This window comes from Protopterus annectens, chromosome 2.part0 (assembly GCF_019279795.1).
Source record: "Protopterus annectens isolate FY-2018-M chromosome 2.part0, PAN1.0, whole genome shotgun sequence".
NCBI lineage: Eukaryota > Metazoa > Chordata > Ceratodontiformes > Protopteridae > Protopterus > Protopterus annectens.
The window spans coordinates 125,781,682-125,808,653 of record NC_056728.1 but is presented as its reverse complement, the minus strand read 5'-3'; the positions used below and the strand labels follow the sequence as shown (position 1 = coordinate 125,808,653).

The 26,972-nt window shown below is 44.1% G+C and overlaps 1 protein-coding gene across 1 annotated transcript in view; it reads left to right on the top strand.

Annotated features, from left to right (window-relative positions):
* LOC122792710 (armadillo repeat-containing protein 8-like) overlaps positions 1-26,972 on the top strand; it is a 1,055,700-nt gene that overhangs the window by 356,218 nt on the left and 672,510 nt on the right. The window contains exon 2 of the mRNA XM_044060296.1: positions 20,779-20,855. Within this exon, the coding sequence (XP_043916231.1) occupies positions 20,779-20,855 (77 nt within the window). The remainder of the gene's footprint in view (positions 1-20,778; positions 20,856-26,972) is intronic.

Genomic DNA, 26,972 nt, shown 5'->3' with positions numbered 1-26,972 from the left:
AACTTCAGTGATACCTAAAAAGCTTATGGAGTCAACATTGTCACAGCCTGGAAACAATGATTCCTCTCATTTCCTGCCTACAACAGGAGTTTCTTTGGTGGGCAGAGACATGTCACCAAAACAAGGGACTGCATTCACTCTACCCCCTGCCACCCAAACCCTAACTACAGACGCTTCAGATTATGCTTGGGGGGCCCACCTGGCAGGGAGATGCATTCAGGGTAAATGGAGCCCAAATCAAATGCATCTACATATCAACCAGAAAGAAGTGCTAGCTGTTCAGAATGCTCTGACATCCTTCAAGAACTTACTTCATCCAGGACAACTACTGATAAAGACAGACAACACCACAGTTACGTGGTACATAAACAAGCAGGGGGGTACCCATTCCTACCCCCTTTGCAGACTAGCCATAGCCTTGTGGAACAAAGCCTTGACTTACCAAATATATCTTCAAGCTCAATTCGTGCCAGGAAAGCAAAATACTCTGGCAGATGACCTAAGCAGAAATCTTATGGATCCGCACAAATGGAAACTGGATCCACAAATCTTCAGCATGATAACACAGAAATGGAGAAGCGCAGACATAGATCTATTTGCCTCCCCAAAACTATCAGTTGGACAAATTCTGCACAAGAACTCCTCACAAAAAAGCATGGAAAGTGGATGCTCTATCCTTAAAACCTATCAGTCTATGCCTTTCCCCCTCTGCCTCTACTCTCCAAGGTCTTACTAAAAGTCAGACAGGAAAAAACAAAAATGATTCGAATTGCTCCGGACTGGCCTCGCCAACACTGGTACCCGCTTTTAAGGAATATGTCACACCTTCCTCCGTGGTACTTGCCTCAAACACCTCATTTATTGTCTCAGCAGAACTGTCATATTCTGCACACTCGGCTCCAAACTCTGAATCGTGCAGCATGGCTAATAAACTAATTATTCAAACCGCATCTTTCAGTAAACCTGTGATGGATGTCATTTTGGAAGCCAGAAGGCGTAGTACTAAAAAATCTTATGCTGATAAATGGAAGAGATTCTGTGCTTGGAACCAAGCACAAGGAATAGACACAGCAAAGCCCAATATTCCTCAGATTTTACAATACTTAACTGAGATGCTTGACAAGGACATATCTTTTTCTTCAATAAAAATCCATGCCGCTGCCATCTTGGCTCATTACAACACAGAGCCTCCCCTCTTTTCTCATCCACTGCTAAAACAGTATCTCAGAGGGGCCAAAAATGTAAGGCCTCCCAGGAGAGCACCAACTCCTGCATGGGACCTCAATTTTGTGCTGGAAAAACTCACCCTGCCTCCTTTTGAACCAGCAGCTACTGTGGATATAAAATTTCTTTCTTGGAAGACAGCTTTTCTTTAGGCAATCACTTCAGCTAGAAGGGTTTCAGAACTACAGGCTCTCACGGTAGTGGAGCCTTTCATTGTTTTTTACCCGGGCAGGGTGGCCCTCGTGACCAATCCTTCTTTTATGCCTAAGGTGGTATCCAGTGCGACTCTTAACCAGACCATTCACCTGCCAACTTTTTTCCCAAATCCGCAGAACAAGGGGGAGCGGATTCTGCATTCATTGGATGTACACAGACAACTAGATTCTACTTAAACAGGACAAAATCTCTAAGAAAGTGTGAGCAACTACTGGTGGCATTTACTGCAGGATCAGAGGGGAAGGCTATATCAAAGCAGACTATTTCTAAATGGATAAGCCACTGCATTCGTTTCTACTATTGCACCATGATAAACCTGTGCCCAAGGGGATCGGATCCCATTCCACCAGGGCTGCCTCTACTTCAGCAGCTTTTCTCAGAGGGGTCCCTACCAGAGACATTCTAGAAGCTGCTACTTGGAGCTCAGTTCATACGTTCACAAAGCGTTATCATTTACCTCTCTTCTCTAAATCTTGGGCAGGCTTTGCCACTGCAGTCCTGCAGGGGCCTTTTAGCTGCTCCTAATGCTGTTTAATTCCATCCTCCCATTCATAGCTTTGGGATTCTACCCAAATGTAATGACTGCAACAGTGAAACACGAAAATTGTAGTACAGTTGTGTACCCTTTCCATAAATGTAGATGTTCGAGTGTATTCACTGTTGCAGTCCGGGTTACCCACCCGCCAGCTCCCTTTTCTAGACCTTTTCTTTCCTTCACTATACTCAAAAGCCTTTGTGGTGTATTTGCTTTTAGTTGAAGTTTAAATTTTATGTTTCTAAGGTGCATTTATATATTTACAGTTTATACATATATTTTTGCTCCCCATTTGGGGGGCACCTGACATCTGGGGCAAGAAAAACTGATTAAAATGGTGTCGGCTGCATGTTTTATACCCCTGACAACCTGACGTCATGGAAGAGGAGACAGCAACCGACGCAGGACCCAAGACTTTGTTATTCAGGCTGACCGAGGGCAACCTGCCAGCGGATTACCCAAATGTAATTAATGCAACAGTGAATATACTCGAACATCTACATTTATGTTAAGTGTACGCAACTGTACTTTTTAGATCGTCCACAAGCTGATTGAGTTATTACTTAACTCAATGAATTTCTTGCAGTCAGACTGAAGCCATTGTCAAGGTTAAGTAAATAGTTTAACAGATTAAGGGCATTGCAATTAACACAAGAGATGAACCAACTTCTCACAGATGTTGTGTTAAGTTAGTGACTTAAATTTCTTGTAATGTACATCAAGGCAGTACTTATTGGGTGTTCCACCACCAGTGCTGTAAACGTGTCTTTTCTTGGGACCCAAGTGACAAGGGTTAGAGTAGCACTGCCTGCACTTGAGGCTTCAGGTAGAGATGGAGAAGATTGAAGGGGTATTGCCTGCTCACCTCTCCCAGGGGGAAGGAAGGGATGATGTCCTTCAAGGATGCATCTGCAGTCATCACATATGGGTTGTCCTGCCTCAGGCAGCCCTTCGGTCAGCCGGATTCCAAAGTCTGGGTCTGGCCTCGGCTGATGTCGCACTTTCCCCGATGTCAGAGCGTCTGGGGTATAAAAGCATCAGCCAACGCCATTTTCCCCAGTCTTTCTTGCCGCGTGGTGCCCGAAGCAGAAGCAGTTCGCAAGTGCCGGTCGGCCAGCTCCTGTGATTCAGCTACCGAAGACTTTGAAAAAGCTAAGTACCCCGTTGGGGACTCTTTCTTGCCTCAGCCGATGTCAGATAAAGTTAATAATTGTTTAACTTGTGTGAAACAAATACCTCATAAGGATTTCCACTCTTACTGCCTCCCCTGCCTAGGCCCAGACCACGGCGTCTCGGCCTGTTCAGCCTGTGCTTCCTTCAACCGACGAACTCTTAGACATCGGTCGGAGTTTGCAGAGGAATTCTTTGGGGCTAGTTTTGCTTACAAGATGCCGTCGGCGACTCCGACTTCGCATTTAGTTAAGAAACGGAAGGACAAGGACCGATACACGCGGGCCGTGGTTTCGGCTGAAACCACGGTCAGGCCTACCACGAGTGTCTCGGTCTCGGCTGAAACCGAGTCCTTGGTACTTCCGATTACCGAAACCGCACAACCGACTACCTCGGCCCCGGAGGCCCCGGCCGAGTCTGTTATTGAATTACCTACTGAAACTGGTGTCCAGGAACCTTCCGACACCATTCCTTTAGACCAATCTACTCCTGCATGTGGTGCAGCCAGACCTCCTGCATCCATGTCCATTAAGGCTTTCTCTAGGGCTAAAGCTGCTAAACTTTCTAAAGCTTTGCCTCCCAAGGTTACCTCTCAGAGACCCTCTACTGGCTCACAGATTCTTAGCTTAGCAGAGGATCTTATCTCCTTAATTAGAGGTTCTCAAACTCATCCGGACAGGGGCTCGCAACCACCTCCAGACAAAAGGCCCAGGGTTGAGCCCTCTGACCCCCACTCCTCAGATGAGTCCTCTGATGGCTCTACTCTGTCAGACCACCAGGAGGAGGCTTATTCGGCCCTCTGAGGATTCTGATGCTGAAGAATCTATTCCCTCGGCCTCCCCTCCTGAAGAGTTTTCCTTTGGAGAGACATTACACTCTGTGAGAGAACATTTTCAATGGCAGGGTCAGGAATTCTCTAATTCTAGAAAGAGATTAAGGACCTTTTTACATTTACCTCAGCATAGGCCTTTAGCTATACCTCCTGTTTTGAATGTCATTGATGATGTGTACTCTGATGCTAGTACAACCCCTGACCCTCTCCCTCCGGCTCCTGCCAAACCTGATAGGTACTACAGGGTCCCGGACTCACATCTTCACCTGTACAAGGCCCACTCTGCTGATCCAGAAACTATTTCCCAGGGGCCAAAAGGGGTTGCAGCTGCCACTGCTAGAAATCCTCTACCCTCTGAAAGGGAGTCCAGAGCTTTAGAGATGGGGTAAAAAAGTGTATACTTCTGCAACTCTTTCCATGAGGGCATTAAATTGTCAATTTCATATGATACAGTACCAAGAGCATTTGTTAGATGAATTGCATAAGAAACTGTCTTCTGAACCCCTTGATCGCAAATCCCTTCAGGATCTGGTACATAACTCCCAGCAGGTTAGTAACCATTTCTTGCAGTGTGGTTATGATGCATTGGAAGCTTCATGTAGGTCAGCTATGACAGGTGTAGTCATACGTAGGCATGCCTGGCTGAAGGAACAATCTCTGCCAGACCATGTTAAAGCTAAGCTTTTGGATGCTCCTATGGAAAAGCAAAAATTATTTGGTTCCACGGCTCAAGAGGTCTTAAAGAAATTTGAAGAAAAGGCAAAATCTGTGCAAACAGTCAAAGACTTTCTGCAAGTCCAACCACCGAGATTCAGCAGAAATTGGCCTACTAAGAATTGGTCCTTTCCGGACTCAGACATATCTCAGAGAGGCAGGAATAGGCGTGCCAGAGGTAGAGGGCAAGCTAGAGGCTCCTACAGAGGCAGTCAATGGCAGCCTCCCAACCAGAGAGGTAGTGCAGGAACTACAACTGCTACACCAGGACAGACTCAATGACTTTGTTTTGACTCCGCCGACCAGGGCTCAATTAGAAGCACCTTTGGGCGGAAAGCTTTCTTTATTTTCAATAAATTGGCACAGCATTACAAGGGACACATGGACACTGCAAATAATAGACAAAGGATACAGGTTCCATTTCCACACATTGCCAAAAAGAAAAGGCATGCCAGACCTGCCACCAAATCAGAGGGCAGAGGCTTTGAAACAAATTTCCAACTTAATACAAATGAAAGCTATAGAAAATGTACCTCGTTCAGAACAAGGCCAAGGATTTTACTCCAGATTATTCCATGTTCCAAGAAAAGAAAATCAGTGGATGCCTATTCTCGACTTGTCCGCACTGAATACTTACCTCATTGTGCCAAAATTCAAAATGCTGACTCTACAGCAACTCCTTCCCATGCTGGGCAAGGGGTCTTGGCTGGTGACTCTAGACCTCAAGGAGGCATACCTGCATGTCCCTATCAGGCAAAGTTGCAGAAGACATCTCAGATTTCTTGCAGGGTCAGAGCATTATCAATTCTCAGCATTGCCCTTTAGCTTATCTACTGCGCCCAGAGTATTCACGAAATGCCTGGCATCAGGAATTGCACACTGCAGACTTCAGGGGATTCAAATTTACCCATATCTGGACGACTGCCTTATACAAGCGTACAGCAAGCAAACTTTGTTAAAGGACTTGGATTATGCCATCCACCTACTGCAGGCCTTGGGATATACAGTCAACATCCACAAGTCAAGACTTGTTCCATCCCAAAGAATAACTTTTTCTGGGTGCAGATCTAGACACAACCACCCAAATGGCCTTTCTCACAGAAGAAAAACAAAAACAACTACCGGATAACTTCAAGAATCTGACAAGACAAACTCAGCTGACTGCAAGGAAAATCCTGCAGGCCCTGGGTTACATGGCATCTTGCATTCTTCTGATTCCACAAGCAAGGCTGCATATGAGAAAATTACAATGGTACCTAAGGAGTTTATGGACTCAGCACAGTCACAGTTTAGAAACTTTGAACCCACTCATTCCATGCCTCCAAAAGGAATTTCTGTGGTGGGCTCAAGCCTGCCAGTTGAACAGTGGGTTGCCCTTCAGCAAGCCAAGAGCCAGCCAAACCATCACTACGGACGCTTCAGACCAAGGTTGGGGAGCACACATGGAGGGCAGATGTATCCAAGGGCTATGGTCACAAAGAGAGCTATGCATGCACATAAACCAAAAGGAAATGCTGGCAGTGATACACGCAATCGAGGCCTTCAAACTTTTTCTTCATCAAGGCCACCTACTCATAAGGACAGACAACACCACAGTTATGTGGTACATAAACAAGCAAGGAGGCACCCATTCCTACCCTCTTTGCAGACTGGCAATGAATCTATGGGAACTTTCCTTGAAACTCAATATACAGCTGCAGTCCCAGTTCGTGCCAGGGAAAGACAATATACTGGCAGACAGCTTAAGCAGAAATACCATGGATGCACACGAATGGATGCTGCGCCAAGACATCTTCTTACTCATAACACAATCATGGGGAAGGCCGGAAACAGATCTGTTCGCCTCCCCCCACAATCATCAACTGAAGAAATTCTGCTCAAAGACATACCACCCACAAGCATGGAAAGTGGACGCTCTCTCTTTCAGCTGGAAAGCTCTAACAGTGTATGCTTTTCCACCTCTCCCATTAATTACCAAGGTCTTACTGAAGATCAGAACAGAGCAACCCAGAGTGATTCTGATAGCTCCAAACTGGCCAAGACAGCACTGGTACCCACTGTTAAAGAGCATGTCACAGACGAAACCGTGGTCTCTCCCCCTATGGCCACTTCTACTGACACAGCACAATTTCAAGACTCTGCATTCCAACCTGAAAACCTTGCAACTAACTGCCTGGAAAATACCTTGACTCCTCCTCAGGATAAGCTATCCCAGAGAGTGAAGGATATTATTATGGAAGCTCGCCGGCCTTCCACAAGGAAGGCATATTCAGCAAAGTGGAAAAGACTTCACACTTGGAACACAACAAAGGGCCTAGATGCGACAGTGATGAACTTGGCACATATACTGGAATATTTGGCAGAATTGTTCCACAACGGCCTGTCTTACTCTTCCATTAAGATACATGCCTCAGCAATTTCAGCAGAATACAATGTTGATCCACCTGTCTTATCTCATCCTCTCCTGAGACAGTTTCTAAGAGGAATCAAAAACATCAGTCCTCCAAGGAAACCACCTCTACCTACTTGGGACCTTAACTTCGTGTTGGAAAAACTAACACTTCCTCCCTTTGAACCAGCAGCATCTGCAGATCTACAGTTTCTGTCTTGGAAAACTGCCTTCCTTCTGGCCATAACCTCAGCAAGAAGAGTATCTGAGTTACAAGCTCTAATGGCAGTACAGCCATTTCTTATTTTTCATCAGGACAGAGTTTCATTGAGAACCAATCCTACATTTATGCCAAAGGTGGTATCCAGGGTATCTTTGAACCAAGCTATTCACTTGCCTACATTCTTCCCACAACCACAAAATAAAGGGGAGAAACTTCTGCACACCCTGGACATACACAGACAGTAGCGCTACTACTTGGACAGAACTAAAAGTTACAGAAAGACTGACCAGCTGTTTGTAGCATATGCTGCTGGGGCACAAGGAAAAGCAATTTCCAAACAGACAATTTCAAAATGGATAGGAAATTGCATTCGTTTTTGTTACTCCTTTCATGGAAAAACTGTGCCAGCTAACATTAGACCTCATTCCACGAAAGCCACAGCCACCTCCACAGCCTTCCTAAGAGGGGTGGCTACCAAGGACATTTTAGAAGCTGCTACATTGAGCTCCGTGCATACATTTGCCAAGCATTACAATTTACCTTTATATTCCAGATCCAGCAGGCTTTGCTACGTCAGTCCTGCAGGGTATTTTAGCTACACCATCCTTTACTTAGTACCTCCACCCCCAGATTGGCTATGGTATTCTACCCATATGTGATGACTGCAGATGCATCCTTGAAGGACATAGTACAGTTTTGTACCTACCATAAATGTAGATGTCCAATAGGTATGCATCTGCAGTCAGGTTTACCCTCCCTCCTTCCCCTCTGTGGTATTTTTTTTGGGTGCTTACCCCTTTTATAGTGGTATTTCTTGGGTACTTACCCCTCTTATAGCTAGCTGGGGGGATCTATTATGGTGTATTTGTTTTTATAGTACTGTGCATGTTTGGATTTGTTTTTAAAATGCATCTCTCCAAATTTTAGCCTTCCTTAGAGGGCACCTGGCATCTGGGGCAAGAAAAACTGAGGAAAATGGCGTCGGCTGATGCTTTTATACCCCAGACGCTCTGACGTCGGGGAAAGTGCGACATCTGCCGAGGCCAGATCCAGACTTTGGAATCCGGCCGACCGAAGGGCTGCCTGAGGCAGGACAACCCATATGTGTTGACTGCAGATGCATACCTATCGGACATCTACATTTATGGTAGGTACAAAACTGTACTTCGTGTTTCACTGTTGCAGTCATTACATTTGGGTAATCCTGCTGGCAGGTTGCCCTCAGTCGGCCTGAATTCCAAAGTCTTAGGTTCTGCGTCGGCTGCTGTCACCCCTTCCCTGACGTCAAGTCGTCAGGGGTATAAAAGAAGCAGCCGATGCCATTTTCTTCGGTCTTTCTTGCTGCGTGGTGCCCAAAGCAGAAGCAGTTCACAAGTGCCGGTTGGCCAGCTCCTGAGATTTTCGTGTTCGAATTTCAGATCCGAAGTCTTCAATAAAGCTAAGTACCCCGTTGGGGAAACATTTTTCTTGCTCCAGACCGATGTCAGAAAAAGTAAATAATTGTATTTCTTGTGGAAAGCAAATATCTCATAAGGACTTTCATTCTTAATGTATGCCTTGCCTAGGCCCTGATCACAACGTTTCTGGTTGTCGGTTTTGTGCTAGATTTAACCAATGCACTATTGAGCGTTGGTATAATTTTGCTTTAAACTATTTTGGACGCCAGTTTAATTATGCAGAAGTGTTGTCGGATAGCCATCCGACTACCGGAGTTCACAAAAAACGCAAAGAAAGGAGTGAGAGAAACAACCGAGGCCCAAAACCGACAAAGCTTCTCCTAAGCCAGTCGCCGGTTCTCATTGAGGTGCTTTTGCAACCCCTGACGCCCGCTACTATAGAGTCGCAGGCCGCTACCGACACCCACGTGGAATCGACCATGCCGCTGGAAACTCAAGGTATTGGAACCTCGGATACTATTCCCTCGGGTCCAGAGCCACTAAGCAGGCACCGGCTTCTGAGGGTGTATTCAGACCTAAACATCTTTACATTAAACTGACTTCAGCTTTAAAGGCAAAGACTAAAGCACCTTCTAAAGCAAATAAACAAACTCAAGAGCCACGTGGACAGGCCTGTATGCCCAAAAAACAGATGCTCAAAATGGCCGAAGACTTGATTATCTTGATCAGGGGTTCCCACCACCCTCCTGATAAGAGACCTAGACAAGAGACTGACTATGAATCTTCAGATCAGGTTTCTATTTCTTCTGATTTTTCTTCTGATCAGGAATATTCTCTTCCCCATTATGAGGAGTCTGATGTTGAAGAATCCATACCTTCAGCTTCTCCTCCAGAGGACTAGTCTTTTGGGGAAACTTTGCATACCATGAGGGAGCATTGCCACTGGGAGAGCCAAGATTTTTCAAAATCTAAAAAGAGGCTCAGTGATTTCCTTTTACTTCCTCAACACAGGCCTTTAGCCATTCCACCTGTGTTAGACATTGTAGATGTTTTCAGAGTCTAGTCTTACCCCTGACTCTTTACCTCCAGCTCCTGTTAAGCCTGATAGATACTACAGGGTTCCTGACTCTCATAAATTCCTTTTTAAAAACCCTGCTGCAGACCCAGAGACTATTTCACAGGGTCCCAAAGGAGTTAAAGCTTCCACTGCAAAAAACCCTACCCCCTCTGGCAGAGATTCTAAGGCACTGTATAGATGGGGAAAAAAGGTTTACACATCTGCTACCTTGGCTATAAGGGTCTTAAACTGTCGGATGTTCATCGTGTTACACTGCTGCAGTCATTACACTTGGGTTATCCTGCCATCAGGCGGTCCCACAGACGGCCTGAGTTGCAAAGTCTTGGTCCGGCGTCGGTTGCTGTCGCTTCTTTTCTGACGTCAGTACGCCAGGGGTATTTAAGATGCATCCGACGCAATTTTCTTCAGTCTTTCTTACCGCGCGGTGCCCGAAGCAGAAGCAGTTCGCAAGTGCCGGTCGGCAGACTCCTCAGATTTTCGAAGTCGAATTTCAGATCCGAACGGCAAGTACCCCGTTGGGGAAACTATTTTCTTGCCTCAGACCGATGTCAGAAAAAGTTAACAATTATATTTCTTGTGGGAAGCAAATACCTCATAAGGACTTCCACTCTTACTGTATTCTATGCCTAGGCCCTGATCACGACGTCACTAGTTGTCGGTTTTGTGCTAGATTTAACAAACGCACTATAAAAAGACGTTTTGATTTTGCTTTGCACTACTTTGGCCGAAGGTTCAATTATACAATGGCGTCGGATCAGCCAACGACCTCAATACCGAAAAAATGCAAAGACAAGGATAAAGACAGGCATCCGAGGACCAAATCCGACGAAACCTCTTCTAGGCCAGTCGCCGGTTCTCAGTGAGGTGCTTTCGCAGCCCCTGACACCCGCTACCTCAGAGACACAGGCCGCTTCCGACTCCCACGTGGAGACATCTAGGCCTCTGGAAACTCAAGGTATTGGGCCTACGGAACCTAATCCCTCAGATGGGTCTGGAGCCGCTGAGCAGGCATCAGCTTCTGAGGGTGTTTTCAGACCTTCACAACTTACCATTAAAACAGCAGCCAAGGCAAAGGTACCATTAAAGACAAAGAAACAAGTACAGCATTTTCCTGGACAGTCCTCCATGCCTAAGAAACAGATGCTTAAAATGGCCGAAGACCTCATTACTCTAATCAGGGGTTCCCATCCCCCTCCTGAGAAAAGGCCTAGACAGGATACAGACTCTGACTCCTCTGATCAGGTTTCCATTTTCTCTGATTCCTCTTCAGACCAGGGATACTCTCTACCTCCCTATGAGGACTCTGATGCTGAAGAATCTATCCCTTCAGCTTCTCCTCCTGAGGATTATTCTTTTGGGGAAACTTTACATACCATGAGGGAGCATTTCCATTGGGAAAGCCAGGATTATTCAGAATCCAGGAAAAGGCTCGGAGATTTCCTCTTATTGCCTCAACACAGGCCCCTGGCTATTCCGCCTGTGCTAGATATTGTGGATGATGTGTTCTCTGAATCCAGTTTATCTCCTGACTCTTTGCCCCCCTGCTCCAGCCAAGCCAGATAGGTATTATAGGGTCCCTGACTCTCACAAGTTTCTTTACAAAAACCCTTCTGCTGATCCAGAGATTATTTCCCAGGGTCCAAAAGGGGTTAAGGCTTCCATTGCAAAAAATCCAGTACCCTCTGACAGAGATTCCAGAGCTTTGGTTAGATGGGGGAAGAAAGTATACACTTCTGCAACTTTAGCAGTAAGAGCTTTAAATTGCCAGTTTCACATGCTTAAGTACCAACAATATTTAATGGCTCAGTTAAAGCAGAAAATGCTTGCAAGCACAGAAGCTCCTAATTGCAAAGAAATGCAGGATTTATTGCATGCAGTTGAACAGGTGGGGAAACATACCCTGTAATGTGGTTTTGATTCTTTAGAGGCCTCTTGTAGAGCCGCAGTTACAGGTTCTGTGATTCGAAGACATGCTTGGTTAAAAGAACAAAGTTTACTTGATCATGTTAAGGCAAAATTATTGACTGCTCCTTTACAGCATGATACTTTGTTTGGTGTTAAGGCCTAAATCTATGCAAACAGTCAAGGATTTCTTACAGGTACAGCCACCTCGGTTTAGCAGAAATTGGCCAACAAAGAATTGGTCCTTTCCAGTGTCAGACAGGCCACAGAGAGGCAGATACAGACGCCCAAGAGGCAGATCTCAACCCCAAGGCTCAAACAGACAATGGCAGTGGGGCACCTCAACCCCAAAAGGTGGTGAGGAAAGTCTCAACCTTACAGGAAACCGTCACAATGACTTTTCCCTTCGTACACCAAGCAAGTCTCTTTTGGAAGCCCCCCTTAGGGGGAAAACTAGCACTCTTTTCTCAAAACTGGCAAACAATCACCCAAGACAAATGGGTCCTGAATATTGTGTCTCAAGGTTACAGATTCCACTTTCATACTTTACCAAGGCTAAAAGGAATGCCAGACCTGCCACAAAATCAGTGGGCAGAGGCACAAAAACAAATTTCAGCCCTCATGGACATGAGAGCTATTCAAAAAGTACCACAACAGGAACAAGGACAAGGATTTTACTCAAGACTCTTCCTGGTCCCCAGAAAGGACAAGGCCTGGAGGCCCATACTAGACCTTTCAATTCTGAATACTTACCTGGATATTCCGAAATTCAAAATGTTGACATTACAGCAGCTTCTACCCATGCTGGGCAAGAAGGCTTGGCTCGTTACTCTGGACCTCAAAAAGCCATACCTGCATGTCCCTATCAGACAAAATTGCAGAAGATACCTCATATTCAAAGCTGGTACAGTGCACTACCAATTCTCTGCACTGTCCTTTGGCTTATCTACTGCGCCCAGGGTCTTCACAAAGTGCCTGGCACCAGTAATTGCATTTTACAGACAAAAAGGAATTCAAATATATCCATATCTGGACGACTGCCTCATTCAAGCAGAGACAAAGGACATTCTTCTACAGCATCTGGCGTTTGTAAAAAGGTTGCTAATTTCTCTAGGGTACATAGTAAACGAAAAGAAGTCAAAGCTAGTGCCCTCGCAACAAATTATATTCCTGGGTGCCAGCTTAAATACAGCAGCCCAGATGGCTTACCTCACGCCAGACAAACAAGTTCAACTAACTCAATATTTTCAATTGCTGGCAAGAAAGTCCCATCTCCCTGCAAGAAACATTCTGCAGGCCCTGGGATTCATGACATCCTGCATACTACTAATACCATATGCCAGACTGCATATGAGGAAATTACAGTGGTACCTGAAAAGTGTTTGGACTCCACACTCTCAGTTTGGAAGCAGTAATACCAGTGATTCCCTGCCTACAACAGGAGTTTCGATGGTGGGCACAGGCATGTCACCTAAACAGGGGTCAGCCTTTTACCCAACCCACAGCCAGGCAAACTCTAACAACAGATGCTTAGGATTACGCCTGGGGAGCACACATGGCAGGAAAAAGCATTTGGGGCAAGTGGACCACAGACCAGATGCATATTCACATCACTCAAAAAGAGATGTTGGCTGTTCAAAATGCCCTAACAGCTTTCAAGGACCTTCTACATCCAGGACAATTACTACTAAAGACAGACAACACCACAGTAATGTGGTACATAAGCAAGGGGGCACTCATTCTTATCCCCTATGCAGGCAAGCCATGACCTTGTGGAACACAGTTCTAATGTATCAAGTTCACCTGCAAGCACAATTCCTGCCAGGAAAGAAAAATACTCTGGCAGACGATCTAAGCAAAAATATCATGGACCCTCACGAATGGAAATTGAATCAACAATTCTTCAGCATGGTAACGCAAAAGTGGGGATGCCCAGACATAAATCTTTTTGCCTCCCCACTGAATTGCCAGCTACAAAAATTCTGCACAAGGACTTATCACAAACAAGCATGGAAAGTGGATGCTCTTCTGTTCAGCTGGAAAAACCTAAAAGTTTATGCCTTCCCGCCACTGCCTCTCCTTTCAAAGGTACTTCTAAAAGCTAGACAAGAAAAAACACAGATCATCCTGATTGCTCCAGACTGGCTACGCCAGCACTGGTACCCTATCTTAAGGAACTTGGCTCAAGGCCCACCATGGGTTTTGCCTCAAATCCCACACCTTTTGACTCAACAAAACAATCAGATCCTGCACGGTCAGCTCAAAACCCTAAACCTGGCTGCATGGCAGATACATTAGTCAAACAGACAACACCTCTCTCTAAAGCTGTTATGGATGTCATTTTGGAGGCCAGGAGGCCTAGCATCAGGAAAGCTTACTCAGAAAAATGGAAGAGATTCTGCGCCTGGAACCAGGCTCAAAGCCTTGACCCTCTTGTTCCAAACATTCCTCAGATTTTACAATACTTAACTGAGATGCTGGACAGAGGCCTATCCTTCTCATCAATTAAGATCCACGCCTCTGCCATTTCAGCACATTACAACACGAGTCCTCCTTTATTCTCTCATCCCTTGCAAAAGCAGTACCTCAGAGGAGCTAAAAACATAAGACCGCCCCGGAGAGCACCAACACCAACTTGGGACTTCAATTTACCACCTTTTGAGCCAGCCAATACAGCCGATCTAAAATTTTTATCATGGAATACTGCTCTGCTCCTGGCAGTATCTTCAGCATGAAGAGTCTCAGAGCTACAGGCATTAATGGCAGTGGAACCTTTTATAATTTTTCATCAGGACAGGGTATCTTTAAGGACAAACCCTACCTTTATGCCAAAGGTGGTATCTAGTGTGGCTGTTAACCAAACCATCCATTTGCCAACTTTTTTATCCAAACCCACAGAATAAAGGGGAGAAACTTCTGCATTCTTGGGACATACACAGGCAGCTATGCTTCTACTTGGACAAAACAAAGGTTTTCAGGAAAACTGAGCAACTGTTTGTAGCATATGCTGCAGGATCACAGGGCAAGGGGAACTGTATTCGGTACTGCTACACACAGCATTGAAAATCAGTCCCAAATAACATTAGGCCACATTCCTCCAGGGCAACAGCCACTTCAACAGCCTTTCTCAGAGGAGTACCTACCAAGGAAATTTTGGAGGCTGCAACTTGGAGTTCAGTGCACACCTTTACCAAGCATTACCATCTGCCTCTTTACTCTAAATTCAGAGCAGGGTTTGCCACTGTCGTTCTGCAGGGCCTCATAGCCAATCCTAACTCTTAATGGACCAGCCACCCAACCTCAACTTTGGGATTCTACCCAAGTGTAATGACTGCAGCAGTGTAACACGATGAACATAGTGCAGTTTTGTATCTACCATAAATGAAGATGTTCAAGTGTTCACACTGCTGCAGTCCAGGTTACCCTCCCTCCATCCCTTCTAAACTAGCTGGACTTATCTATACCTTTCTATCCTATACAACCTTTGGGGTGTATTTGCTGGTAACTGAAGGTATTGTTTTTATTGTATATTTTTGATTAGCAATATGTATTGCCTACCTACTGGGGGGCACCTAACATCTGGGGCAAGAAAAATTGAAGAAAATGGCATTGGATGCATCTTATATACCCCTGGTGCACTGACGTCAGGGAAGAAGCGACAGCAACTGACGCTGGACCAAGACTTTGGAACTCGGGCCGACTGCGGAACCGCCTGACGGCAGGATAACTCGTGTGTAATGACTGCAGCAGTGTGAACACTCTAACATCTACATTTATGGTAGGTACAAAACTGTACTTTTCATATGCTCAAATATCAGCAACATGTCATGGTATTGCTTAAACAGAAAAAGTTGTTAAACTGACTGTGCAGAAAACAAGGAAATGCAGGATTTATTGCATGCAGCTGAACAAGTTGGAAAGCATACTTTGCAATGTGGTTTTGATTCTTTGGAGGCCTCCTGCAGGGCTGCAGTTACGGGTTCTGTAATTAGGAGGCATGCTTGGTTAAAGGAACAAAATCTGCCCGATCATGTGAAAGTTAATTATTAGATGCACCTTTACGGCATGATACTTTGTTTGGTGTTAAAGAAAATGGAGGACAAAGCTAAATCTATGCAAACTGTCAAATATTTTTTACAAGTACAGCCACCTAGGTTTAGTAGACTCTGGCCTACAAAGAATTGGTCCTTTCCTGTGTCAGACAGACCTCAAAGAGGCAGATCCCAGGTGCAAGGTTCATACAGGTCAAAGCAGTGGGGTGTTTCTACCTCCAAAGTTGGAGAAGACAAATCACAACCTTACAGGAAACAGTCCCAATGACTTCCCCCTGCCTAAACCAAGCACTTATCTCCCGGCAGCACCCTTAGGGGGAAAATTAGCACTTTTTTCTCAAAATTGGAACATTATAACCCAGGACAAGTGGGTTCTAAACAGTGTCACAAGGCTACAAGTTCCATTTTCATACCGTGCCATAGGCAAACAGCTGGCCAGATCTGCCAAAAAAACAATGGGCAGAGGCACAAAAGCAAGTCTCATCCCTCATGGAAATGGGGGCCACTCAACAAGTACCAGAGCAAGAGCAGGGACAAGGATTTTACTCAAGACTGTTCCTGGTACCCAGAAAGGAAAAGGCCTGGAGACCCATACTGGACCTATCTATTCTGAAGACATTTCTGGATATACCAAAATTCAAAATGTTAACTTTGCAGCATCTTCTGCCCATGCTGGGCAAGAATGCTTAGCTTGTGACTTTAGACCTAAAAGAGGCATACCTGCATGTCCCAATCAGACAATCATGCAGGAGATACCTCAGATTCAAGGCTGGCTCAATGCATTACCAATTCTCTGCACTGCCCTTTGGCTTATCTACTGCGCCCAGGGTCTTTTCAAAGTGCCTGGCACCAGTAATTGCGTTCTGCAGACAGAGGAATACAAATATATCCTTACTTGGACGACTGTCTAATTCAAGCAGAGAACAAGGCCATTCTTCTACAGCATGTGGCATTTGTGAAAAGACTTCAACACATGCCTAGGGTACACAGTCAACACAAAGAAATCAAAACTAGTACCCTCTCAAGAGATAATATTCCTGAGTGCAAGCTTAAATACAGCTGCCCAGATGGCTTATCTCATGCCAGACAAACAAAGGCAACTGACTACGTATTTCAAGATGTTGGCAACAAAGGCCCAGTTATCTGCAAGGAACATTCTGCAGGCTTTGGGCTTCATGGCATCCTGCATCCTACTAATTCCATATGCAAGACTGCATATGAGGAAACTTCAATGGAACCTAAAAAGTGTTTGGACTCAACATTGCCACAGCCTGGAGACAATGATTACTCTCATCCCTGCCTGCAACAGGAGTTTCGATGGTGGGTGAAGGCTTGTCACCAGAACAAGGGACAACCATTCACATTGCCCCCAGTCAGGCAGACACAAACAACGGATGCATCAGATTATGCGTGGGGGGGCGCACACGGCAGGAAGATGCATTCAGGGCACATCGTCCTCAAACCAAATGCATCTACATATCAATCAAAAAGAGATGTTAGCTGTTCAAAATGCCCTGACTGCCTTCAAGGACCTACTTCATCCGGCACAACTACTAATAAAGACCGACAACACCACAGTCATGTGGTATATAAACAAACAGGGGGGCACACATTCTTACCCCCTTTGCAGACTAGCCATGACTTTGTGGGACACAGCATTGACTTACCAAGTACATCTGCAGGCACAATTCCTGCCAGGAAAGGAAAATATTCTGGCAGACTAATTAAGCAGAAACCTCATGGATCCCCACAAGTGGCAGCTGGATCCACAAGTCTTCTGCATGATAACAAGGAAATGGGGATGCCCGTACATAGATCTTTGCCTCCCCTCACAACTACCAACTAAAAAGATTCTGCACAAGGACTTATCACAGACAAGCATGGAAAATGGACGCCCTATCTTTCAGCTGGAAAAATCTCTGTCAGTATATGCCTTTCCTCCACTGCCACTCCTCCCCAAGGTACTCCTAAAGATCAGACATGAGAAGCCAAAGATGATACTGATTGCCACAGACTGGCCCCACCAGTACTGTTATCCAATCCAAAGGAATTTGTCTCAATGCCCAACTTGGGCCTTACCTCAGATACCCCATCTACTGTCCCAGCAAAACAATCAGATCCTGCACAGCCAACTCAGAACTATAAACCTGGCAGCATGGCGGATAATGTAATCATACAAAACACACCCCTCTGTAAAGCTGTGATGTTTGTCATTTTGGAAGCCAGAAGACGTAGCACTAGAAAATCTTATGCTGGAAAATGGAAGAGATTCTGTGCTTGGAACCAGGCACAAGGAACTGATGCAGCTGTACCAAATATTCCTCATATTTTGCAATATTTAACTGAGGTGCTGGACAAAGGCCTAACTTTTTCATCAATTAAAATTAATGCCTCTGTCATTTCGGCTCATTACAATACAGAGCCACCAATCTTTTCTCATCCTTTATTAAAGCAATACCTCAGAGGAGCCAAAAATTTAAGGCCCCCAAGACGATCACCTCTGCCTGTATGGGACCTCAACTATGTCTTGGAAAAACTCACCCTGCCTCCTTTTGAGCCAGCTGCTACTGCTGATATAAAGTTTTTATCTTTGAAAACAGCTCTGCTCCTAGCAATAACTTCTGCAAGACGAGTTTCAGAGCTATAGGCATTCATGGCTGTGGAACCTTTTATCATGTTTTATTCAGACAGGGTTTCTCTGAGGACAAACCCGACATTTATGCCTAAAGTGGTGTCCATTGTGGCTCTTAACCAAACTATTCATCTGCCAACCTTTTATCCAAGTCCACAGAACAAGGGGGAGAGAATTCTGCCTTCCTTGGACGTACACAGACAGCTTAGATTCTACTTGGACAGAACCAAAGTTTTCAGGAACACAAAGCAATTACTCGTGGCATATGCTGCAGGATCACAAGGAAAGGCTATCTCAAAGCAGACTATTTCAAAGTGGATAGGCCACTGCATTCGTTTCTGCTATTTTCAACATAGCAAGTAAGTGCCTAAGGGCATTAGGCCACATTCAACCAGAGCTGCAGCCACTTCAGCAGCCTTTCTCAGGGGAGTACCACCCAAAGACATTTTAGAAGCTGGTACTTTGGAGTTCAGTGCACACCTTTACAAAGCACTGTCATCTGCCACTCTTCTCTAAATCCAGGGCAGGCTTTGCCACTGCAGTTCTGCATGGCCTCATAGCCACTCCTAATGGGGTTTAGCTCCAGCCTCCCAACCATAGCTTTGGGACTCTACCCAAATGTAATGACTGCAGCAGTGAAACACGAAGAACATAGTACAGTTGTGTACTCTTATCATAAATGTAGATGTTCGAGTGTATTTATTGTTGCAGTCCAGGTTACCCACCCGCCATCCCCCCTTTTTCTGCTGGAACTTATCTTTCCTTCTCTGATTTATACAACCTATGTGGTGTATTTGCTTGTAGATGAAGGTAAAGTTTATGTTGGTGCATGTATTTTTATATATATAATTTTTGGCTACCCTTTTAGGGGGGCACCTGACATCTGGGGAAGGAAAACTGAAGAAAATTGCGTCTGCTGCTGCTTTTATACCCCTGACGACCTGACGTCAGGGAAGGGGGCGACAGCAGCTGACACACAGGACCCAAGACTTTGGAATTCAGGCCGACTGAGGGCAACCTGCCAGCAGGATTACCCAAATGTAATGACTGCAACAGTGAATACACTCGAACGTCTACATTTATGGTAAGTGTACACAAATGTACTTTACAAGTGCTCAGGCATTATATGGAGTAAAGTAGTTTCCCCTTCCCAAGGTCAAGGGGTGGAGACAGAGACACTTTCTGGCAATGTCTTTTCTGGGTTTGAGGATAACCATTGTGGACAGCCCATTGCACACAGCCTCCTTTCCACCACATAGCTGGGCACACACATGTATAAAACTTGGACCACCTCTGATGGCTGTCTGAATGATGGATCCTTCCAGTTGACACTCACCCTAGTGATTGAGAGGAGGGGGGGTCTGATGATTGTTAGAGGGGGACAAAAAGTGCAAAATAAAAACACCCGTAAAACATGTGTTAAGCAGTGTTTCACTTTTTAAAGAGTTACTTTAATTCTAAACAGTTTCATGTATAAGTTGGGGCAACTGCTGCCCCAGTACTGTCCATATGTAAGGGGGTTTGCCTTCATTTCTGTTACAAAAACACTTTTGACTCTGCAAAATGATGACTTGATCAGTCATGGCAACACCTGCTTTGCCAGCTTTTTTTGGGGAGATTTATCAGCAAATGGATCCACATTTGTGTGCATTCTGCTAGTTGGACTGCAAGTCTCAAAACAGGATGTTCATGTTTGTGGCTGTCCTCAGTCAGTTGTTGTGATAAATATTTTCTTCTGTGGTTGTAAGATGGGAAGTTCTGCTAAGTAGTTTACATGTTTGTTGTAAGTAAAAATGCAGATCTTTTTGAAGTACAATAGTACAGTTAAGTGTTCATTTTAACAGAAGATTGGGGAAAGAGAGGTATGTAACCATTTAAGATGGCCTCCCTCCCATCCCCATATTATACCAACAGTTGTGCAGAGGTTATTGTACATGTGTTTAATGTTACAGGTAAAAACATAGTTTATGCTGCTGTTATCCATGCAGCATACTGGAACTGCTTTAGTAAGTTCTTATCAGTTTTAGCCACAGCTGAGTGCTTTGCTGGAAGAAGTGAAGCTGGCTTAAGCAGGTGTATGCTTTGAACTGACCGCTGTGTAAATGGAGTCCTTGTCTTGCATCAAAATCAGTATAGTCTTGAATACCGCTGTGGGTACTACTGGGAACTTGTATACAGACTAATGGACAAAATAAGATATTGTTAAGAAAGAAAATGCTTCTGTACTCCTTTTGGAAATATTTACTGCAAAATCAGGTAGTCATTAAACAGTACTTTCCTGATTCCAGTCATACATTCTTTTGAAAGTTCTTCTTGACAGTGTTATATAGTAGTGAAACTGACAAGTTTCAAATTAGTAAGATTATGCCTGTGTTGCATCAAACATGAGTTGCCATTTTTTTTTCTTTTGACAGGAAGTTACAGCAAGTAGTCGCCATTATGTTGACAGACTTTTTGATGCTGATCCACAGAAAGTGCTACAGGGTGTCATGTAAGTAATTTGTTGAATATTTTAATTTCCCAAATTAACCTTTGTCACTTTCAGGATAAACCTTATTCCAGTTATCCACAGTCTTTTGGATTTAAGTTTTAAAAAGAGGTTGCTTGTTTACCTTTGTCGCTTCTTGTATCTGAGTCTTCCTTTTCCTTTTTTTTTAAAGGAACTTGCTGTGTGTGACCGTATTAAAGGAAAGAAGTCATTGAGTTTATTTGCAGCTTCTGATTTGCTTCCATTTTGTTCAGGAGGCTTCATTTTCTACAGAGAACAAGTTGGCTGCCTTATGAGGAGTCTGAACTAAATTTATGTGTGATGCCATGCCCTGGCCCAGCAATCAAGGAGCCTCAATCCTCACCACTAACACCAGTGAGGGGCGTCTCATATAGGAAGAAAGAATAACAAATACACATAGTAAAGTGTAATTTCCTTTAAGAGCACACAGAGATCACAGTCTGTCTGGGGCTTGTCGCTCCCATGCTGTCCAGGTCCCCAGTAAGACTCCCCACTGGCACAGCTATAGGGTCCAGATCGCAGTCTAGTGGGCAAGCTAAAACCTCCAGCACCCTCTGTCTAACCAGTGCTTCGTGTCCCTGTCCAAGTAGCTGACACACACACACACACACACACACACACACACACACACACACACACACACACACACACACACACACACTTTGAGAAGAGTTTATACAACCACACAGATACTCCTGGCGAAAGCTGGCACAGGTTCTCCAGCTGTGCCCCTTTTCCCAGACTATGTGGTAGTACCAGCTGCCACCACCCACTAATATTTATCAGCTACTCAACCCTTAAAAGGGTGTCCAATTATTACTGTGCAATATTATTATCCAATTGATTGTATAGCCCAGGGTTAAAGCTATTAGAGTGGCTTTGTACAATTTTACCAAAGGCATGCAAGTACTATAAAGAGGTACAATTATCTTTACAAAAACAGCCACAGTTGAAAGGGTTTAAACATATTTAATAACAAATAGTCAAAACACAAGACAATACTTTTTACTACACAGTGCTAGTCAAGAGTTCAGAGATCACAGATAAATACTTAAAATAATTCAGTAGTACAGTTCTGACAACACAGAAAAACTTAGACTTGTTTTATCTCTTAGAAATAGGTAGAAACTAGAAAGATTAGACTAAGATAAACTTACATATAGAGCAAGACAGTGCTGATGAGTTGGATAGTTAAGACAAAAATGCTCAATGCAGTCTGATTTTCTCTGTTTTTAAAATCAGATTCCTGGTTCACATTGCATCATTCTTCACACTTCCCTGGGTTCCCAGGCTAACAGAAACTACATTTACATTCTTTAGTAAGCTCACACCAGGTCAGGAAGCAAAGCCATAAAAGACATTTATGCATGCAAATTCTGGCCATTAACTTGGGCCTTAAAACAATAGCAAGAAGTCCTTCACCTAGACAGGCCGAAGCCAACTTTAAAGATCAAAGACAGTCATAAAATGCTTGACTTAGATTCCTTACAGCAGAGTGCACTGTTACATTTTTTTGCAGTTCCACATGTAACAGCATTTTTCCATTTAAGACAACAAGCCTGTGCCTTACATTAATATTTACAAATGACAGAATTTTAATTCTATCTGGCTAGGCTGGTAGCCTTCATCTATCTTCCCTAGCCTTCACCTATCATCACATTCTATTCGTTGTCTGACGTTACATTGCAGTTCCATCAAAGTTGTAGTTGACATGGACAATGAAGATACTTGCATAGTAGTAACTGGGCAAGGAGTTTGAAATTCATATTCTAGTAAACTTGCCTAAGAAATAACCCTCTTATGCGTAGGCACGTGAAACCAACTTTAAAGATACATTGGCAATATTCATATTTGCTTCATGACATATGATTGCTTGAGTGTTATGCATTTTTTTCTTGTAGTATTCCTAATTTATGTGGTAGTCTTATGAATATAAACCTTAATAAAATGACTTTTAACCATTGTGGACGTAGTTACAAAGATTTATTTGTATTTTTGTTGAATGAAGTAGGTCACTGATCCACTTTCAGTCTCTGCTTGTAGTTAGACCATGGATATATAGCTAAGCTGTCCCAACCATGACATTGCCAAAAGGTGATGCCAATATATGAAGGGTAATCTTAACAACAACAAAAAATCACAAAGCTTTTTATTAGAAAATGGTCCATATAACTTTGAATGCTTTGGGGAGACTTCATCATGGCACTGGTAGAATTAAACAAAAAGCAGTGGCCAGCACTCAAAGGCATAAGGTGTATACAAGTAAAAATACTTTATTAAAGCATATATAGGCAAAACAGACCATTTTCTGCCCAGTTCTTAAGCCTTCCTCAGTGTAAAAATATAAGTCACAAAAATGAGCCTTTTATGCTTAAAGATCACCACATGATACAGAAGGAATCCCAGTGGTTGGTTGGTTATAAATGTTCATTAAGACCCAGGGGGAATAATCCTCCCAGCTTAATAATCCACTTCTTTTCTTTCTTGTTAGGCATATCATGCTAAACAGTTTTATTAGCCTGGTTCCCCACTTATCCTGTCAATAATGGTAAACCTTAAAGATGCTGTGGAATGGGTCATAGAATGTTTATATAATGCATTACTGAGTTTGTTTAAGCTAACATCACTTAAGTGTTCAGATATTCTTATCCTGACAAGGCGAGAAGTCTGTCCTATGTAAAAAGCGGAACTCGTATATGTAGCTAGGTAGGTAACCCAATCGGTTCCCCAGTTGGCCAAAAACCTAATGCGAAAAACCAACCCAGTATTTTTACTAGTGAACTGTTTGGACTCAACCACCCTAGCACAGTGTACACAATGACCACATGGAAAGCACCCCTGCAACAAATCACCAGTTAAAGCAGTTTTTGGTAATTCTCCCAAAGTTATCCCTACGTTATATTCATTCCCTCCAGTACAGCCCTTTTGATTGTGCACCTTTAACTCCTAGTGGGCGTGGCTTGAATCTTTAAAAAATAAAGTTATCACCTTACAATTCTAACAAATACTCATTGACATAGGTGAAATATGAATACAGTTGTGTTTGCCATCATGTATGCTTCAAGATAAAATATTCTGATACCTCGTATAGGGCATACTTTTGGAATTAATGCAAATATGAACAAGCAATATTTGACGCCTAGAGGAGCAGTAGGAGGTAACTGCAGATGCACCTGGAGGCGTCACTCGGATGTAGGATCCCATGGTTTTACCTCTACGTTAAGAAAGTTGACATGTATTTTTTAAGAAGACAGATAATCTGTCCTCTGTTAACAATATATTCCAATGTTTGTTTACTATATCTAACAAAACATTGGTATTATGTCCGTAGGGGGTAATGAGTCTAAGTTCAGATGATCCTGATTGTTGTCTATCCCTATATGTCAAAAGATCATTCCTACTACTGGAAGATGCAAAATTACTGGCTGAAAGTATCGTACCTGTTCTGTACCCACGGGATTTGAACCTATTAATAAGGTCCAACTTGTAACTCATATTTCTGAGGATGGGAGCAAATGCTTCTAATGCACAAAAACTGTGATTTCGGGATGTTGCGTGTAACATGGGGTAGGTGAAAGCTGGAGACGTGTAATAATGAGTTATATTGTGGATACTTGCAGAAGACTTGGGTATCCAGAGTATGGTCTGAATTCCTTGTGATGGGAACATCCAAGAAAGTGATTTGATAAACATCATAACTGACAGTAAACTGGATCCCCCCACGTATTACCATTAATGTATTCCATAAATTCACACAAGCATCCCTTATCAACGTTCCAAACCATCCAGCAGTCATTGAGGTAGCATCTCCACATATCAATTTCCCAAAGGTATAGGTTGTGAGTTACATCATATATCAACTGCTCTTCCACATAGGCCATAAACAGGTTGGCATATATGGTGGAGGAGGACTCCCCCATAGCCGTACCCTGAACCTGCCAAAAACATTTCCCATGATGATAAAAAGTATTCTTAGTAAGAACATGTTCAGCAAGCCCAATAGAAATGTATTAAAGCCTGGTGGATAGAGCTGGGTTGGTTTTTGACATTAGGTTTTGGCCATCTGCGGAACCAATTGGGTTTTTTACCGAGCTACTTGTACGTGTTCCACTTTTTTACATAGGGCAGACTTCCCACCCTGTCAGGATAAGAATATCTGAGCACTTAAGTGATGTTAGATTAAAAAAACCCAATAATGCATTATATAGACATGCTCTGACCCATTCTACAGCATCTTTCAGGTTTACCATTATTGACAGGATAAGTGGGGACCGGGCTAATAAAATTGGCAGGCGTGAGATGCTTAACAAGAAAGAAAAGAAGAGGATAATTAAGCTGGAAGGATTATTCCCCCCGGGTCTTAATGAACATTTATAGGTTCATAGGTTCATAGATCATAGGTTCATACTAGGCTATCTGCCCAAGGGCATTTATAAGCCTAGCCCATAGTTATGTGGCTTTCGCCACCCCTTTAGTTTGAATAAAAACTATGCCTATCATTTTGCTGTGCCTCTGTCAAGCAGTGACACTGAAGTAATCCCTGGGGTATATCTGCAATCTCCCATCCATTGGTCAAGATTCCTCTTGAAAAAGGCCAGAGAGGTGCTCTGCCTCACATGTACCGGGATTTTGTTCCACAGCATAGGGAGTCTCTGGGTGATGAATCTGTCCCTCCAGCACGTTCTATTTATAACCGTGTCAAGGTTTAAGTCTCCGCCCTTGTGGTTCTGAGGGATCTAGATTTTTGAGGTGAAGCATATTCATCAAATCTGGGTTTGACATGGCCTTATATGTCAGGCACAGGTCACCTCTGAGCAAGCGGTATGAGACTGAATAGAGCTGGAGTTCTTTCAGTCGGGCAGCATAAGACATATTTTTGAGACCCTTTATCCTTTTGGTGAGGAACTTTTGGGGCCTTTCAAGCTGCAGCAGGTGTCTGGTCAGATACATTCGAGCGGGCATTGTACTCAATCATAGGTCTAATGAGTGATGAGTACAGGGGACGATGACCTCCCTTGATCTAGATGTGAATCCCTTCATGATCAGGTGGGCGATATAGAAGGTTTTCCTAACTACTTTAGCAACATGAGTGTCAAGCGAAGGCTACTGTCAACCTGGGTCCCCAGATCCCTGATGACTTTTTCTGTGCTCAGTGGATTGCCACCTATATGGTAGCTAGGGGTAACCTTGTTTTTCCCGAAGGGTATGACTATGCATTTTTTGGTGTTTAACTTCAGGCCATGGCTCTGGCACCAGTTATCCGTTTCTGTGAGGCCCTTCTGGAGGATATCTGTGTCAGATGTGTTTTCGACTATGGCCCAGTTTGCAGTCATCTGCAAACTTTGTCAGCCATAACCCTCCTGTGTTTGCTTGTACTTCAGAAAAGTAGATGCCGAACAAGAGTGGACCCAGGACTGAGCCCTGTGGGACACCACTTGTGACAGGCTTTGAGTCTGACATGGCTCCAGCAACTCTGACCCTGTGGGTTCTGGCACTTAGCCAGTTTGCAACCCATCTTGTGATGTATGGGTTTACATTCAAGCTGATGAGTTTTTCGATGATACCTGAGTAGGGTATTGTGTGAAGGCCTTTGCCAGGTCGAGGTAGGCTGTATGGACTGCCTTTCCCTCATCAATGGCCTTGGTGACTGTCTCGAAAAAGTCAACCAAGTTTAAGAGGCAGGATCTGCCTTTGACAAAGCCAAACTGGGTTGGATCCAAAGTCTGCAAGTTCCCTATGTCTTTATTTATGAGTTCCATTATGATCCTCTCCATGGCTTTGCAGATAAGGCTTGTCAAGCTAATGGGCGGTAATTTCCAGGGTCTGTGGAGGCACCGCCCTTATGAAGTGGGACCACAGTCGCCATGCGCCACTCCTTGGAGTGCGTATCCTGAGGTGAGGCTAAGATTAAACAGCTGTCCTAACTGTGGGTTTAATTCCTCGTTGAGTTCGTGAAGCACACAGCCGGGGACACCATCCGGTCCCATGGATGCTGTGTTTTGCCTTAGTGAGGGCAGTTCTCACCTGGGCGTTGGAGATGTTTGGGGGCTACAATCCTCTGGAATAGATATCTCTCCTTTTGGGGGAGAAGTTTGCACT